The sequence below is a fragment of the Tursiops truncatus genome, chromosome 19 (assembly GCF_011762595.2).
Source record: "Tursiops truncatus isolate mTurTru1 chromosome 19, mTurTru1.mat.Y, whole genome shotgun sequence".
Lineage (NCBI taxonomy): Eukaryota > Metazoa > Chordata > Mammalia > Artiodactyla > Delphinidae > Tursiops > Tursiops truncatus.
Genome location: NC_047052.1, coordinates 50,845,842 through 50,861,777, shown reverse-complemented (window position 1 = coordinate 50,861,777; position 15,936 = coordinate 50,845,842). Strand labels below are relative to the sequence as shown.

The following is a 15,936-nucleotide window of genomic DNA, read 5'->3' as shown; positions in this document are numbered from 1 at the left end:
GCATGTGGGATCTAGTTCCCCGACCAGGAATGGAGCCCGGGCCCCCTGCATTGGGAGCAGGGAGTCTTACCCACTGGACCGCCAGGGAAGTCCCCGTCCTCCTTCTAAGCAATATTGACATCAGACCTTACTCTGCATCTTGCTTATTTTTTAGTTACTCTACTATGGCAGTCTTTTCAAATCTGCAGCTATCTCTCTGCAGCTGTCTCCTTGTTTTTATCTTATTTATTTTTTAAATTAATTTTTATTGGGGTATAGCTGATCTACAATCCTTGTTTTTAAAAATAGCTTCCAGAGCATTACTGACAATTGCCGTGGTATGGAAGAAACCTAAGTGTCCATTAACAGATGAATGGCTAAAGGAGATGTGATAAGGACTTCCGTGGTGGTCCAGCGGGTAAAACTCTGCACTCGCAATGCAGGGGGCTGGGGTTCGATCCCTGCTCGGGGAACTAGATCCCGCCTGCATGCCGCAACTAAGAAGTCCGCATGCTGCAACTAAAAGATCCCGCATGCCACAACTTAAAAAAAAAAAAGTGATATGTGTGTATATATATATATATATATATATATATATATATATATATATAATATTACTCAGTCATAAAAAGGAAGGAAATTTTTCCATTTGCAGCAACATGGATGGACTTGGAGGGCATTATGCTAAGTGAAATAAGTCAGACAGAGAAAGACCAATACTGCATGATATCTCTTATATGTGTAATCCCCAAAACACAACAAACTAGTGAATAAAACAAAAACGAAGCAGACTCACAGATATAGAGAACAAACTAGTGGTTACCATGGGGGAGAGGGAAGGGGGGAGGAACAACATAGGGGTAGGGGATTTTTTAAAAAGGGTTATTATTATGGGATTATATGAAATCATGTGTGTGAAACTTTTGAAAATTTTAAAGCACTATAGAATTTAAAGAATCTTTCATTCAATAAAAAAATGTTTTTAATAGCTGCGAGATATCCCATTTCCATCTTGAACATTACTTTCCTGTTGAGGAAACGTCCTATTTTTTTTTCGTGTTTTCAATTATTTTAATAACAGATGGAAATTATTATCACCTAAAGTTTTGGAATCATTATTTTTCTGCTTATGAAAATTACATATAGAACATTTGGAAGATACAAAAAATAATAGAGAAGAAAATGAATATCGCCTGCAATTCCCCCACATAGAAATGACCATGATGTAGAGACAGGTGGACAGCCAGCTAGAACTTTGTCTCGCAAAGCCTCCTACTTTTAAGTGAATTTTGACCAATGCATAATCCCTCCATGCAATCCAAACCCCTCTCATAATATAAAATAGTCGATCACCCCAGAACACTTCCTGGTGCTTCTTCCCAATTAGCTCACACCTCCACCCTGAGGCTACCACTCTTCTGAGTTTTTCCACATAAATTGACTTGGCTGGTCTCGGGCCTTCTAGGGCTGTCAACTTATAGAAAGTACTCTTGGCATCTGGCTTCGTTTGCTTAGCATAATACTCTTGACATGCACCCATGTTTGTGTGTGCATTATAGAGTTTGTTCCTTTTCATGGCTGAGTAGAGTTCGACTGTATCAATAGATTACGGTGTGTTGACCCATTCTCCTGTTCATGGCTGTTTCCGGGTGCCGCTAATATGCATAAACCCCCTGTGACCATACTTGTCTTCGTGTGGAAACTACATGCTCATTTCTCTCGGGCAAATAAGTAGCATTGGAATTGCAGGGTCATAGGGTGGGATGTCATACTGTTTGGATTAGAGTAACTTTATAGATTTTAAGTTCTGATAGGGTCAATTCTCCCTCCCCATTCTTTTTTTTTTTCTTCTTCCCTGGCTATTCCTGCACATTTAAAATCTATACACACTTTTAAATGATTTTTTGATTTATTACTTTGATGATGATGATGATGATAGAGAACAATCTAGCTAAAGAAATGAATCACTTTCTTCAAATTCTCAGGGTTCTTTGTCCTGCATCCCTGGCTCTGTCCCTCAAAGCCCAGCAGATTCTTTGTGGGCCCGGTAGCTTGCACCGCCCCACCTCCCCTCGATCCCCACGCTAGCACAGCCAGTGTTGTTCTGTTCCCGCTGTCAAGTTCAACTTGTTCCCTGCATACGCCATGCTCCACCACACCGTTGGAACTCTGCATGTGCTGTGCCTTTAGCCTGAAGGCTCTTCTCGACTTTTCTCTCTTCCCTTATGCTCTCTCTCTCTCTCTCCCTTCCAACGTATATTTATTAAGCCCCTACTATGTACCTCTCCCCACCCTTGAGGGCTTTGCAGCCTGGAGCCATGCCATCCAATAGAACTTCCTCTGACGATGGAAACGTACTGTTCTGTACCATGGCAGCCGCTGGCCTCGTGTAGCTACTGAGTCCTTGAAATGTGGCCCATACAACCCGGAAGGGGGCACAACTTTTAATTTTATTGAATTATTATTGATTTCAACTGAAACACTGACACTCAATTCAATTATTAGAATACTTTTGTGTGTGTGTGTGTGTGTGTGTGCGGTACGCGGGCCTCTCACTGTTGTGGCCTCTCCCGTTGCGGCGCACAGACTCCGGACGCGCAGCCTCAGCGGCCATGGCTCACAGGCCCAGCCGCTCCGCGGCACGTGGGATCTTCCCGGACCGGGGCACGAACCCGCGTCCCCTGCATCGGCAGGCAGACTCTCAACCACTACGCCACCAGGGAAGCCCAATTATTAGAATACTTTTTTATGCAGGTTTGGAAAAGCTCAGGCCTGAGAATCGACTTTTGTCAGCTGTAATGGTGATGAGAACTGAATGCAAATCAGATCTTTCTGATGTAAGGTTAGCACTTGATTTGAGAAAGTGCACACTGTGTTCAGAGGCTTCCTATGAAAAGACTAAAGTATCTTATTCATATTTTTTTCTATCGATTATAGGTTGAAAGAATATTTCAGATATAACAGGTTAAATAAAACTTCTAATTAAAATTAATTTCAACTGTTTCTTTTACTTTTTGTTTAATGGGACTAAGAAAATGTTTACCTAGGGGGCTCGGGTTATGTATCTATGGGGCAGTGTTGGTCTGGAGGGTGGACAGACCACAGACTCATTGATCCCATCTGGGGTGACCAGCGTCCACCCCCACCCCATGAAGGTGACGGGGCCACAGAGGGGCAGCCCCTCCCTGTAGTTTCAGGCCCCTGTCTGATCCCTTTCTCTAGCATGGAGGTAAAGAGAGGGGTCTCCGGAGCAAATCCCAGATGTACGAGTCCTCTCTGGGCCTCAGCTTTCCCATCTGTAAAATGGGAATCCTAACATCATCGCCCTCACAGGACTGTTGTGGAAACGGAAGGGGTTCAGCCACACAAAGTTCTGAGCACAAGCCTGGTGTGTGGCCAACGCTCAGGAAAGTTGTAATTATTACCATCTTTCACCCCATCCCCACCCTTTCTGGCACCTGGGTTCCTGGCTCAGGAACGGGAATTAGAGAAGGAGGAAGGAAAACCGTGTGATCCCTGACTCAGCAGAGAACGGCAAGTCTGACATGTCCCGGGGCATCACCCACCACACCCATTTCACTGATGCACAGCTATCTGCCGGACCCTGTCTGCCCTGCGGGTCCCAGCCGGTGGGTGACATGGGCGGGATTTGAACACAGGGTTGACTTCCTGCGGGTAGCTTGACTCGTGACGCGGGCATTCTTGTCTGCAGTGGCAGAGACCTCGGGGTCCCTGGTCCAGGTCCCCCTGTGAGTAGCCGGCCACGCCACTCTTGGGGTGTCTGATTCAGGCCTCCCAGTGAGACGAGGGTCTCCCTTCTTGCCTCAGCATTCGATGCCACTGATGGCCCACTGGGTCCCGCTCTGCATCCCCCAGAGCCTGCCTTCGGCAAACTGGGCTGCTCTGGTTCTTTCCAAGTGTGTCCTGGATGTTCCCACTTCCTGCTCCCTATGCAGGACCGCAGGCATAAGTGGGATGTGGGCGCACATCCTACCGCCCCCTCCCCGGCCTCTAGAGAGCAAGGGAACCGAAACACATCCTTCCCTTCACTCTCCAAGCCTGGGTCCCTTGCAGGGAGACCAATGGTGGGGAGAAGGGAAGGTGGGGCTGTGAGCATCTTTTTCTAATCCTCACCAGGGCGCCTGATTTATTAGTGGAGGTCCAGAACCCCACTTCCTCTCTGCCTGCCCAGATTCCACGCAGGTGGAATTATTTGTTTATTGCCTTTTTATTAGCGGCACCCTTCCCCTTGGGAAAAGCAGCTCTGTGACTGGAAGGACTATAGCCATAAAATCATCCAAGTAGCTTGGCCTCCCCAGGGAAGGAGGAGCCAGGGCTGTAAAACCAGTGTTGGTGACTTCAGCCAGAAAAACGGTGAGATTTGAAAAGACCTTGTTTGGGGTTCTCCAAGATCAGAGGTAGGGGAGGAGCAGCAACCACAGGTCCAAATGCTGGCTCGGCTTCTCCTGGCCTTGACCTTCACCAGAAAGGGCTGGTCAAGGTGCAGCCCAGTGCACGGGGTATTCCAGGAAATGCAGCAGAGCACAAGATACCTACTAAGCCTCCTGTCTGCGCAGGGTTCCCTCCTGACCCTCCTACCCCCTCATCTTGCTTATCCCCAAATTCCTTCCACATCTGCCCACCCTTTCCAGGCTGTGATAGAGTCAGGCTGTCCTGGTTCACATCCTGACTACAGCTCACTTGACAGCTGTGTGACTTTGGACAAGTCACTCAACCTCTCTGGGCCTCAGTGGCTTTCGTCATAAATAGAATGATAATAGTTAATCATTCTCATGGCTTAATCTCGAACAGTTGTTGTGAGGATTAAATGAGGTAATAGGTGGAAGACACTAAGCAAGGTGAGCATTAAAAAGATTCTCTAGGGATTAACATCTTCTGGGTTTGTCTCTGTGTCACCTCTGCCTCCTGAAACTTAGTATAACTGCCTGGGTCCTGCTTACCTCCTGCTTCTAACTTTTTCCTCTTAAAATTTTGGTTTTGTCCTTAAGATCCCTTTTTGGTCCTTTGATACATACAAGTCTCCGTGGAACACAGTTAACATATCGAAACCATCATTTGTAACAAATTATGAACTAATGAACTAGAATGTTCCAAGTGATATGTCTCTCAGGTGCCTCTGAGCTCCTTCTTGTCCCACTGGCCTCTCCCCCTCCCCACCATCCGAATTAAATCCCTGTTGGTCACTTGTTTTTTTTAAAAGACAGTTTGTTTGGTTTTTATTTTTTTTAAAGATTTTTTTTTTTGATGTGGACCATTTTTAAAGTCTTTATTGAACTTGTTACAACATTGCTTTTTTTTTTGGTTTTTTGGCCCTGAGGGGTGTGGGATCTTAGCTCACCTGCACCCCCTGCATTGGAAGGCGAAGTCTTAACCACTGGACTGCCAGGGAGGTCCCTATGCTTGTATTTTTTAAATGATATATTGCTTAGCTTTTCTTGTTTTGGGGGAGGCGGGGAGCTTAAAAATGGAGTCGGGCTGCAGTTAGTGTCCTGGGAATCGCTTCTTGCCCTTGACATTAGGACTCATTCATGTCACTTCCAGCAGCCGCTGTCCTTTTCCTCTATTGTCTCCTCCTCTGCATGCCCTGCCCCTCATCACTTGTCTTCCAGCCTTGACTCATCCTGCAAGTTCCAGCTCAAAGCTTGCCTAATCTCTCCTCCATTCATTCCTTGACATCATTCTCAGAGCCTTCACAGGGTCCCCAAGCAGAGGACTGCAGAGGTGGTCCCAACTCTGTCCCTGTCTGTGAACGGTTCCGCCTTTTGGTACCACGGCACAGGTTTGAAGCCAGAAGTGTGATCAGGGACCTACCTGTGGTGGCCAAGAATCTTAAATTGTGTGAGAAGGAGTTCGCCAGGTGAAGGAGAGAGGTCATTCCAGGTGCAAAGGCTTCAAGGTGTGAGATCTGGGCTGGAGGGGACGTGGAAGCAGCCAGGTGGGGCCCATGGAGCAAGGAAGGTGGGGAGGGGGCTTGGGGGGCAGAGAGGCGCTCCCACAGAGGGAGAAAGGCCAGCAGCAGGACCCTAGCCCCACTCCCCCATTTTAAACCAGAGCAGCTCTGTTTTGATCTCTATTATGTATTTCTGTTTGGATGTAAGATTTCTCCTGGACAAAGGAATCTGTATCTTAAAAAGGTTTTGGAAACCATCGCTGTGGGCGCTGGGGAGCCATGGAAGGGACTTGAGCAGGGGGGTGGCCAAGGATAGATTTAAAGATTTAGAAAAGACTTCTCTGGGAATCCCTTCAGAGGAAACCATGTATGCAAAGGCACTGGGGCAGGGAATAGTGAGGTATAACCAGGGAATTTGAAGTGCTGGGGTAGATGGAATGCAGGTGAGGGAGGGAATTGACCTGGAGAAGCCAGGGTGCCAAGGCCTGGAGGGCCTCTGGACTGGGAGGAGGGGAGGGGCAGCTCTGGGAAAGACTGGAGGCATGGAGGCCAGGGAGAGGCTCCAAGGGCAAAGATGAAGCCTGAGCAGAGACCATGAGAATGGAGAGAGTCAGGGGTCCGGAGAGTGGGGTTGGGGAGTGACAGGCCGTGGGAGGGAGAGGAAGGAAGGGACAAAGACAGTTGAGGGGGAGGCAGTTCTGACCTGGTGACCGATGGGGCCATCCCTGAGATGGCAACCTGGGAGGAGGAATAATTCTGGGGAGCCACTGAGTTCCCACACAATGCTGGGGACGTTATGTGTCTGAGGGGCCTGCAGCAGAGAGTCCAAAAGGGATGTTAAGGGCCCTCATGAGAGGCATCCTTCTGGGTCCAGGGGATTCCAGAAGCTCATGGAAAAGAAGATTTTAAGCCACCTCCCAGGGGGCTGCAGAATTTCGGTCCAGAAGTGTCTTATAGGTGAGGGTTATTCACTCCCATTTTTCAGATGAGGAAACTGAGGCTGGGAGAGGCCAAATGACTGAATCAAGGTCACACACTGAGCAAGGGCTGGGGATTTTATGGCCAACTGACTGTGCGGGAGCAAAGAAGAGGTTGGCTCCCAGGGCCTGGTGGGAAGAAAAGGCTTCCTAGATGTGGGAACCCAGGAAGGGAACCGGTTTATCTCAGGAGGGAGAAATGGCAGAACCCAGAGGCCCAAAGGAAAGAATGCTGAAGAGAGAATGCTGGGAGTTTCTTCCAACAGAGCTGGGACCAGCCTGGTAGCCACTCTCATCCTGAGAGGCCCAGAGACCCAGGAGGCTTGTCTATGTCACACAACACTCAGAATTTAACTGCTCGTCTCTGGAGTCTGGGGCATGAGGGTGAGGGAGGGGAGTGGCGAGCCTGGAACAGTACAGTCAGGGGTGGCTGGAGGAGCTCGGGAGGCCAGGAGAGACTTGCCTGGCAGAATGCAAGATATGGAGGGCTGGGATCATCTAAACAGCTCACTGTGTGACCTTGGGCAGGCTGCCTGCCCTCTCTGAGCCTCCACTTTCTCCTCTGAGAAATGGAGCCGTGGGGAGGGGGTATCACTGAGGCTGTGGAAGAGAGGGGAAAACACAGACTTTGGGGTCAGGTGGACAGGGTTCAGATTTGCTTCTGGCTGTGTAATCATGGTCCCATCACTTTCCCTCTCAGCCTCAGTTTCCCCATCTGGAAAGTGGGTACAATAAAAGTGTCTGACTCATTCCTAGGAACAAAGGAGTCACACTTATGAGGTAGGGAAAGCTCTGTCTTGGAGACCCATCCTTTGGGTCCCCAAGTCCTCCAGGGCCACAGACTCTGACTCTGAGACTCAGCTGTATCCAAACCCAGTCCACCTCTGTTCTCCCATCCTCCCCCCCGCAAACAGAACAGAAGTCCCTTGAGGGCAAGCACCCCCATCTGAAGGGCTTTTGATTGTGTCTGGGAGGAAAGCGGGTACAAAATGCCATCCTGTTTCCCGGGCAGCCGCCATGCACCAAGCCCCTTCTCTCATCCAGTCCTACCTCAGGCAGACAAACTGCTTCTGGACCCCTTTGACAGACAGAGAGACTAAGGCCCTGAGACGGACAAGACACCCCAAGAATCCCAACTGGTGACTCAGCACAGCCCGGGTCCCCGAATCCCTTCGCAGGAAGGATCCGCACTCCAGGGTGGACGAGCCAGCCCAGCCCAGACGCTTCTGAGGCTCCAGGAGGCGGGGGGCCACCTTTGCAGAGGCCCCTGGCTCTTCCCCCAGGCCACCTCCTCCGGGGGCGCTGCCGGCACGTGCCCAGGTCTGGGCCTCACCTGATCTCCGAGATGTTTTTCTCATAGGGGTCCCACGCAGCCTGGTTCCCGGGCTCGGCAGGCTCTTCCATGGCAGGAGGGCGAGGGTGGGGAGAGGAGGATGCGCTGGGAGCAGATGGCACAGGGAGCAGGTGTGTGTGGCGGTGGCGTCTACCACGCAGGGAGCCCGCCAGGTGCCTACCTCCACGCCCAAGGGGAGGGGCAGCATCCAGCCGGTTCTCCCAGCTGCTACCCACGCCTCCGACAGTGGGGAGAGGCCAGGAGGGAGCCACCCTTCTCTGAGGGTGTAGAGGAGGGGTGATGGGCACCTCCTGGGCATCTTGCCAGTGGCTGGGGACAGAGTCCAGGGGGTCAGAGACAATCTCACACCGGAACATTCCATGCTGGTGGCTGTGGGCATGTCTGTGCCCATCTGGAGCCTCAGTTTGCTCATCTGATCAAAGAGCTAGTCTCATCTCAGAGAGTTCATTCATTCATTCATGCCTTTATCCATTCAAGAAATACTGATTGAGCGCCTCCTGTCTGCCAGGCGCTGTTCTAAGGGCTGGAACACTGCTGGGAACCAGACTGACAGAAACTGCCCTGGCGGGCTGACACTTGTAAGGGGCACATGTCAAAACAGATTGAAAGACAGGGACAGACGCAGCCAGGATCACAGGGGCACAAACAGGAGAGAGGGGGCCACTGAGAGAGGGTTAGAGACAGCAAGAGACACAGAGAGAACGAGGAAGAGACAGAGAAACATGCAGAGCGACAGAGACAGGGAGAAACTGAGGGAATGCGAGAAACACTGAGGGTCAGAGATAGTGAGAGACATTGAGAGACACAGAGAGATACAGAAATGCAACAGATAAGGGCCAGAGCTGGTTGGTGTGGGACTTTGAAACTCACAGTGCCTGGTCTGAGTCCCAGCTCCAGCACCTCCCAGCTGTGCGGCCTGAAACTAGTCCCATCAGCCCCCGGGCCTCAGTTCCTCCCATAAATGGTACCCACGTCATCGGGCTGTTGTGAGGACCGGATGAGACGTTTCTCAGATGGTTTGCGGAGAATCTGACACACAGGAGGCTCCGCAAAGCCCACGTCCCCTTCTGCTCTGTCCCCCACCCAAACCCAGCTCCTCTCCACCTGCTGGTCTCCTGACCCTTCAGACACTTGGCATCTGGTCCCCAAACCTAATCTCACCAGAAATGACTGCTTTTTTTTTTTTTTTGCGGTACGCGGGCCTCTCACTGTTGTGGCCTCTCCCGTCGCGGAGCACAGGCTCCGGATGCACAGGCTCAGCAGCCATGGCTCATGGGCCCAGCCGCTCTGCGGCATGTGGGATCTTCCCGGACTGGGGCACGAACCCGTGTCCCCTGCATCGGCAGGCGGACTCTCAACCACTCTCAACCATGACTGCTTTTTATAGGACAAAGAATGTGTGTATCTTGTTTTAAAAAAAAAAATTATCTGAGCCAATAAGTCCAGAAAGAAAATAAGCATACCTGGGACCTGCCTTCTACCCACAGAGATAAACAACGTTTTGACAGACTCTTTCTAGAAACTTCTCATCTTTCTACTATGTGCCAGAGAAATTTCAGTTGGATAAATAAATACAAAAATATCATCATTTAAAACTCTATTTAGTAGAGACACAGATGTAGAAAACAAACGTATGGACACCAAAAGGGAGGGGAAGTGGCGGGGGGTGGTGGTGGTGGTGTGAATTGGGAGATTGGGATTGACATGTATACACTAATATGTATAAAATAGATAACTAATAAGAACCTGCTGTATAAACAATAAATAAAATAAAATTTAAAAAAACACCTCTATTTAGGAGGTTCCGTTATGCCCTTCTAATTAATATTTCCCCAAAGCTAATACTATCCTGACCTTTATAACCACAAATTAGTTTTGCCGGCTTTTGATCTTCATATAAATGGGCTTAAACAAAAACAAACAAACAAAACTACTCTAAAATTAAAAGTTTGTTTAAAAAGAAAAAAAAACAACTCTTATTTACTGACCAATTAACAGTTTGCCATGTTGTGTAGGTGAGGGGGGTGGGGCATGTCAGACTCATGTAATCAATGTAGAAGGGGGCTCAGAGACGTAGAGTGACTTGCCCAAGGTCACAGAGCATTGCCCACCCTCACTCCGAAAACAGGCAGAAGACAAATGTCCTGGGGCGTCACGCCCCCTCAGTTTATCTGCCCAAAGGCCCATCTCTAGGATGTTGTGATATGAGGAGCCTCCCCCTACCTCACACCACCACAACTGAGTTCGAATTCTGCCTTGTCCACTTCTTTTGGCGGGGTTGGGGGCAGGCCACACTGCATGACTTGTGCGATCTTAGTTCTCCACCAGGTACGGAACCCGTGCCCTTGGCAGTGAAAGCGCAGAGTCCTAACCGCTGGACCGCCAGGGAGTTCCCATGCCTCAGCCACTTACAGTATTAGCCTTGATGTTCCCATCTGTGAAAAGGGCTCCCTCACAGGGAGGGGGGAAAATCAAGAGTGCCAGCTCTCTCTGTCTGGGGCTGAGTGGGTTTCCCACGTTGGGGTTGTGGGAGGTTGAGCGAGACATCCCGCCTGGCCTTCCGTCCTGGACTGCCTGACCTTTGTTCTGCCTTCAGTGATCCTTTGTTCCTAGCTCTGAGGCGGTGACAACCTTGCCCTGTCCCTCCTGTGGGAACCTCTCCTGAACCCCGTCCCCAGGGGCCCCACAGAACCAGAGGGGAAGAGCATGTGTGCCAGCCAGAAGTCTCAAGTTCCAGAGGAGAGGGAGAGTCTAGGGGGTACAGAATGCCTAGATCCTTGAGGGAGACTGGGCGGGGGGAACTTGGGGGCACAGCCCTGGGAAACAAGGAGATCCAGGGAGACCCAATGAGAATTTCAAGGAAGATGTTTAAGGGAGAAGGCAGGCCTGGAGGCTGTGCCAGAGTGGGCAAGGGACCAGAAAATAAGGGGGCCCAGATACACAATGCTCCCGCCCCAGGGCCTTTGCACTTGCTGCTCCCCTGTCTGACATGCTGTTCCCCAGACACCTGCGAGCTTCACTGTCTCCCTTTATCCAAGTCGGCCCTGTCTCACCTCCTCCGAGCTTGCCCACCAACCTCTCCTCCCACCTTTCCTGTTTTGTTTTTTCCAGTAGCGCACATCACCATCTGACATTCTCAATGTTTTAATCTTTGGTCTTGTTGACTGTCTCCTCATCAGACTGTCAACCCCATGAAGACAGGGCTTGTTATCTGTTTGTCTCCCATTGTATCCCAAGGGAAGTGCCTGGCGGAGCTCCTGGAATGTGGCAGATGTTCCATAAACACTGCTGACGGAATGCGTGAATTGTCACAGGTGATGGGGAATGAGTGACGGGTTGCATTGGTGATGGAGGAGTTGGCTGAGTCTCTTCGGAACATGGGCGTGGGCATGGGGAGATGAAAAGCCTGATTATAGATGGAGAGGGGCCCAGACTCCTAAGGAGGTGGCAAGAGGAACCAGAAGGTACCAGAGTAGCATCTTACCATCTTACCCAGAGACAGGAGGGGAGGGACAGTAATGGAGACCCTGACCCCACAGAAATGGATCTGGCGGGGGGAACCTAGGCATCTGGGGACAGGGAAGAGAATTGGAAGGGTTGGGAAGGAGAGAGTGGGAAACCCAGTGCCAGCCGCCACGGGGGTGGGTAGGTTCTGGGAGGAGCAGGGATTGTTTAATCATCCATTCCTCTGTCTATCTATCCATCCATCTATCCAACTGTCCACCTATCAATCCACTCATCCACCCATCCATCCATCCAGCTGTCCTTCCTTCCATCCATCTCTCCCTCCATTCAGCATCCATTTGTCTATCTGTCCTCCAAACATCCATCCATCCACCCCTCTGACTAATATCTGGGGAAGCCTCCTCTAGATCAGGACCTGGCACTGCGTCCACAAATGAGACAGGTGTGTAGAAACAGCTTATAGAGCTGTGCTGTCCAACACAGAAGCCACTGGCCACATGTACCATTGAGCACTAGAAATGTGACACCTGTAACCGAGGAAATGAACATTTCCAATTTCATTTCTTTTTTTTTTTTTTTTTTGCGGTACACGGGCCTCTCACTGTTGTGGCCTCTCCCATTGCGGAGCACAGGCTCCAGACGCCCAGGCTCAGCAGCCATGGCTCACGGGCCCAGCCGCTCCACGGCATGTGGGATCTTCCCGGACCGGGGCACGAACCCATGTCCCCTGCATCGGCAGGCGGACTCTCAACCACTGCGCCACCAGGGAAGCCCTCATTTCATTTTAATCAACTTAAATTTAACTTTAAAAACAGAAGCAATGTAATTCCTCTTAAATACAACATGAATGCTTTGGAAAGACTGTATTTCACTTAACCCTGGGAAACAGAGCATCGGAATTGAGAAGAAGCATGTAAGATACCTCGCAGGTAATCTCTGTATTGATGACGTTGAAATGATGATATTTTGGATATATTGGATCAAATGAAACACATTTCTAAAATTAATCTCACTGTTTTTTTTTAAATGAGGTTACTAGAAAGTTTAAAATGACACACGTGGCTAGCATAATAGTTGAATTGATTCTGCTGGCCTGGGAGACATTGTCTGCTTGGTAACCTGCCTGTAGATACGGGTCTCTTGGGGAGGAAGAGGATGGTTTCCCAGGGGCAAGGCTGCCCCAGTAGGGGAACACACCAGGTGAGTGACCTGAGTGAAGAAAGCATCCAGATGGAGAGCCTGGTGGGGCAAAGGCATAGAGGCTGGGCAGACAGATGGGAGGTATTCCTTCTAGTCCAAAGAGGGGACATCCAGGGATAGGGCGCATTCCTGGGTCCATGGGTGGGAACTCACACCCATCCCTGGGGGCTTAAGGGCGCAGGGAGCAACGCCAGGTAGGGCTGGGCTGGGCTGGTCAGGACATGCCCTCCGCTCCTGGGAGCCCCCAGGAAGATGAACACGTCACCCGCATGTGTCACTGAACACGTAGTGCCCCCTTCTGCCGCAGCCTCGGGGACTGAATGTGAAAGGGTAGCAGAAACTGGTCTCCCCCCGCTGGGGCTGAGGGCCGAGGGCAGAGATGGGGAGCTCTCAAGTGTGCCACGACCACCCCAGTCCTGGGCCCCCCATGCCAATTCCCTGGCCTCCCCCCCAGGCTCCCCACTTGGGCTCCAGGAAGCCCCAAGATGTGTCGTTTTGCTCCTGGAGCTCAGACATGGGCAAAACAAGGTCACTGGGTCACGAGGTCATGTTTCCACAGAGTCGGGGCCATTGTCACCTCCAGAGCCCGACCTTTCCTTGAAAAGCCAGCGAGGGTGCTTATAGGCTGGGTTCCCCAGAGGGCAGAGGCTGGAGGTAGGGCTCCCAAATCCTGGAGCTGGGAACAAGGACTTTGAATGGGATGAGGAAGGAAGACAGTACAGGGGCTGAGGGCCTGGACTCCTGGGTCCTGGAGGAGGAAGGGATGGGGGCTGGGATTCCTGTGACCCAGACGGAGAGGAAACTGGGACACCTAGACATCTGGACCTGGGGAAGGGGTGGGTCATGGATGGCGGAGGGTGCCCTTGTCCCCAGGGCTACCAAGGGCCTCTCTGGGAAGGAAACGAAGAATCATGCTGGGTGGGGTGGGAAGAGGGCAGCTGACACCTCAAGCCGGCACGGCTCCCTCCCCCCAGCCCTCTAATCAGTGGGTCCATCTCGGGGTGTGCAGCGTTGCAGAAACCTCCTTCTCTGCTCCGCACCCCGATTACTCCATCCCCATGGAGGAGCCTGCCCCAGGGCAGATACCGTAGACCCAGCTCCACCCCACGCACGCACGCAGGCGCCCCGCCCACCCTGCTCCTGGAGCCCGGACTGGCGGGGGCGGAGCCACACCTCGGCTCCTCCGGGGAGTGGGCGGTTGCGGACCCTGACTCTGGGGTCCTGGAGGTGGACAGAGACTGGGGAGGGATGCTCGGGCTGGGGTCTGGACTCCTGGGTCTGAGGGGGGAGGGACCGGGGGCCTGGATCCTGGGTCTGAGGGGGGAGGGGCCGGGGGTCTGGATCCTGGGGCTGAGGGGGGAGGGGCCGGGGGTCTGGACTCCTGGGTCTGAGGGGGGAGGGGCCGGGGGTCTGGACTCCTGGGTCTGAGGGGGGAGGGGCCGGGGGTCTGGACTCCTGGGTCTGGGGGAGGAGGAGGTTAGGGATGGAGAGGTTAGGTTCCTGGTTCCTGAGGCTGGGACGGACAGTGCCAAGTGAGCCTCCCGGGGTGGGGGTGTTAGGTATGGGAGTCTGGGGTCCACAGGGATGGATCCAAGAACAAAGGAGCGGCCCCTCCCCCGCGACTTTTGGTGGAGCTCCTAGCAGCATCCTCCCCTGTCCCCAGGGCTCTCTTCTGCTGAGATGCCAGGACCGGCCAAACCAGCTGTGCCAGTTGGGCATCCCCGTGACCTACTCCCCACATTCTCTCCCTTCCCTAAGACGGCCCCAGGGAGGCCTGGGCCCAGCTCCAGGGAGAGGATGGTGAGTAGGTGGATGGAAGGCAGGCTCACGTCCTGGAGAACAGGACGCCCCAATGGCTGCTTCATTTCTCCGCCTCCTTCCTGCCCTGCCTGCCCTGCTTGTCCAGCTCATCCCTGCTCCTTCCCTCATCCTGCCCGGGGCAACAGGCACTGCCCCTACTCCCTTCTGAGGTTAGCACTTCCTCCTTGACCCTCAGTCCCCACACAACCCGCTCCACCAAACATCCATCCTGCCCTTCCTGCTCTTTCTGTCCCATTCATTCATTCAGCAGTTCCTACAGAGGGCCTATTCTGTGCCACGTGCTGTTCCAGGCACTGGGGATACAGTGGGAACAAAAACGGAACAGTGACCCTACCTCCTAATCCCAGAATATGTCGGGAATTCCCTGGTGGTCCCGTGGTTAGGACTCGGCGGTTTCACTGCCCGGGGCCTGGGTTCCATCCCTGATCAGGGAACTAAGATCCCACAAGCCCAAGCCACCCAGCATGGCCAAAACAAAACACAACAAAACAAAACAAAACCCAAAATATGTGACCTCAGACAGCAAAAGGCACTTTGCAGGTGTGATCAAGTTAAGGGTCTTGAGATGGGGAGACGGCCCTGGGTAATTTGGGTGGGCCCAGTGTAATCACCAGGGTCTTTACAAGTGACAGAGGGAGGCAGGAGGGTCAGAGTTAGAGAAAGACTGAAGTCACTATGCTTCTGGCTTTGGAGATGGAGGAAGGGGCCACAAGCCAAGCAATGCAGGCGGCCTCTGGAATTTGGAAAAGGCAAAGGAACGTATTCTCCTCTAGGACCTCCAGAAAAAAACAACCTTGATTTTAGCTTAGGAAGACCCATTTTTAAAAATACATTTATTTATTTATTTTTGGCTGTGTTGGGTCTTCGTTGCTGCGTGGGAGCTTTCTCTAGTTGTGGCGAGCAGGGCTACTCTTTGTTGCAGTGCGCGGGCTTCTCATTGCAATGGCTTCTCTGGTTGCGGAGCACGGGCTCGAGGCGTGCCGGCTTCAATAGTTGTGGCACGTGGGCTCAGTAGTTATGGCTCACGGGCTCTAGAGCACAGGCTCAGTAGTTGTGGCGCACGGGCTTAGTTGCTCTGCGGCATGTGGGATTTGCCCGGACCAGGGCTCGAACCTGTGTCCCCTGCATCTAGTATCTATTTGTGTCAATTAGAAAAAGACACATCTCCCTTTCTCAAATGAAATTTTTTAAATATTAATATATTACTGAACAGTCTTAATAACGGTATG

At 51.7% G+C, this 15,936-nt stretch overlaps 1 protein-coding gene across 1 annotated transcript in view; it reads right to left on the bottom strand.

Annotated features, from left to right (window-relative positions):
* The window catches only part of SULT2B1 (sulfotransferase family 2B member 1), a 33,880-nt gene extending 25,521 nt beyond the window's left edge, over positions 1-8,359 (bottom strand). The window contains exon 1 of the mRNA XM_033844645.2: positions 8,201-8,359. Within this exon, the coding sequence (XP_033700536.1) occupies positions 8,201-8,271 (71 nt within the window). The 5' untranslated portion in view covers positions 8,272-8,359. The remainder of the gene's footprint in view (positions 1-8,200) is intronic.
* Between the last annotated feature and the right edge of the window lie 7,577 nt (positions 8,360-15,936).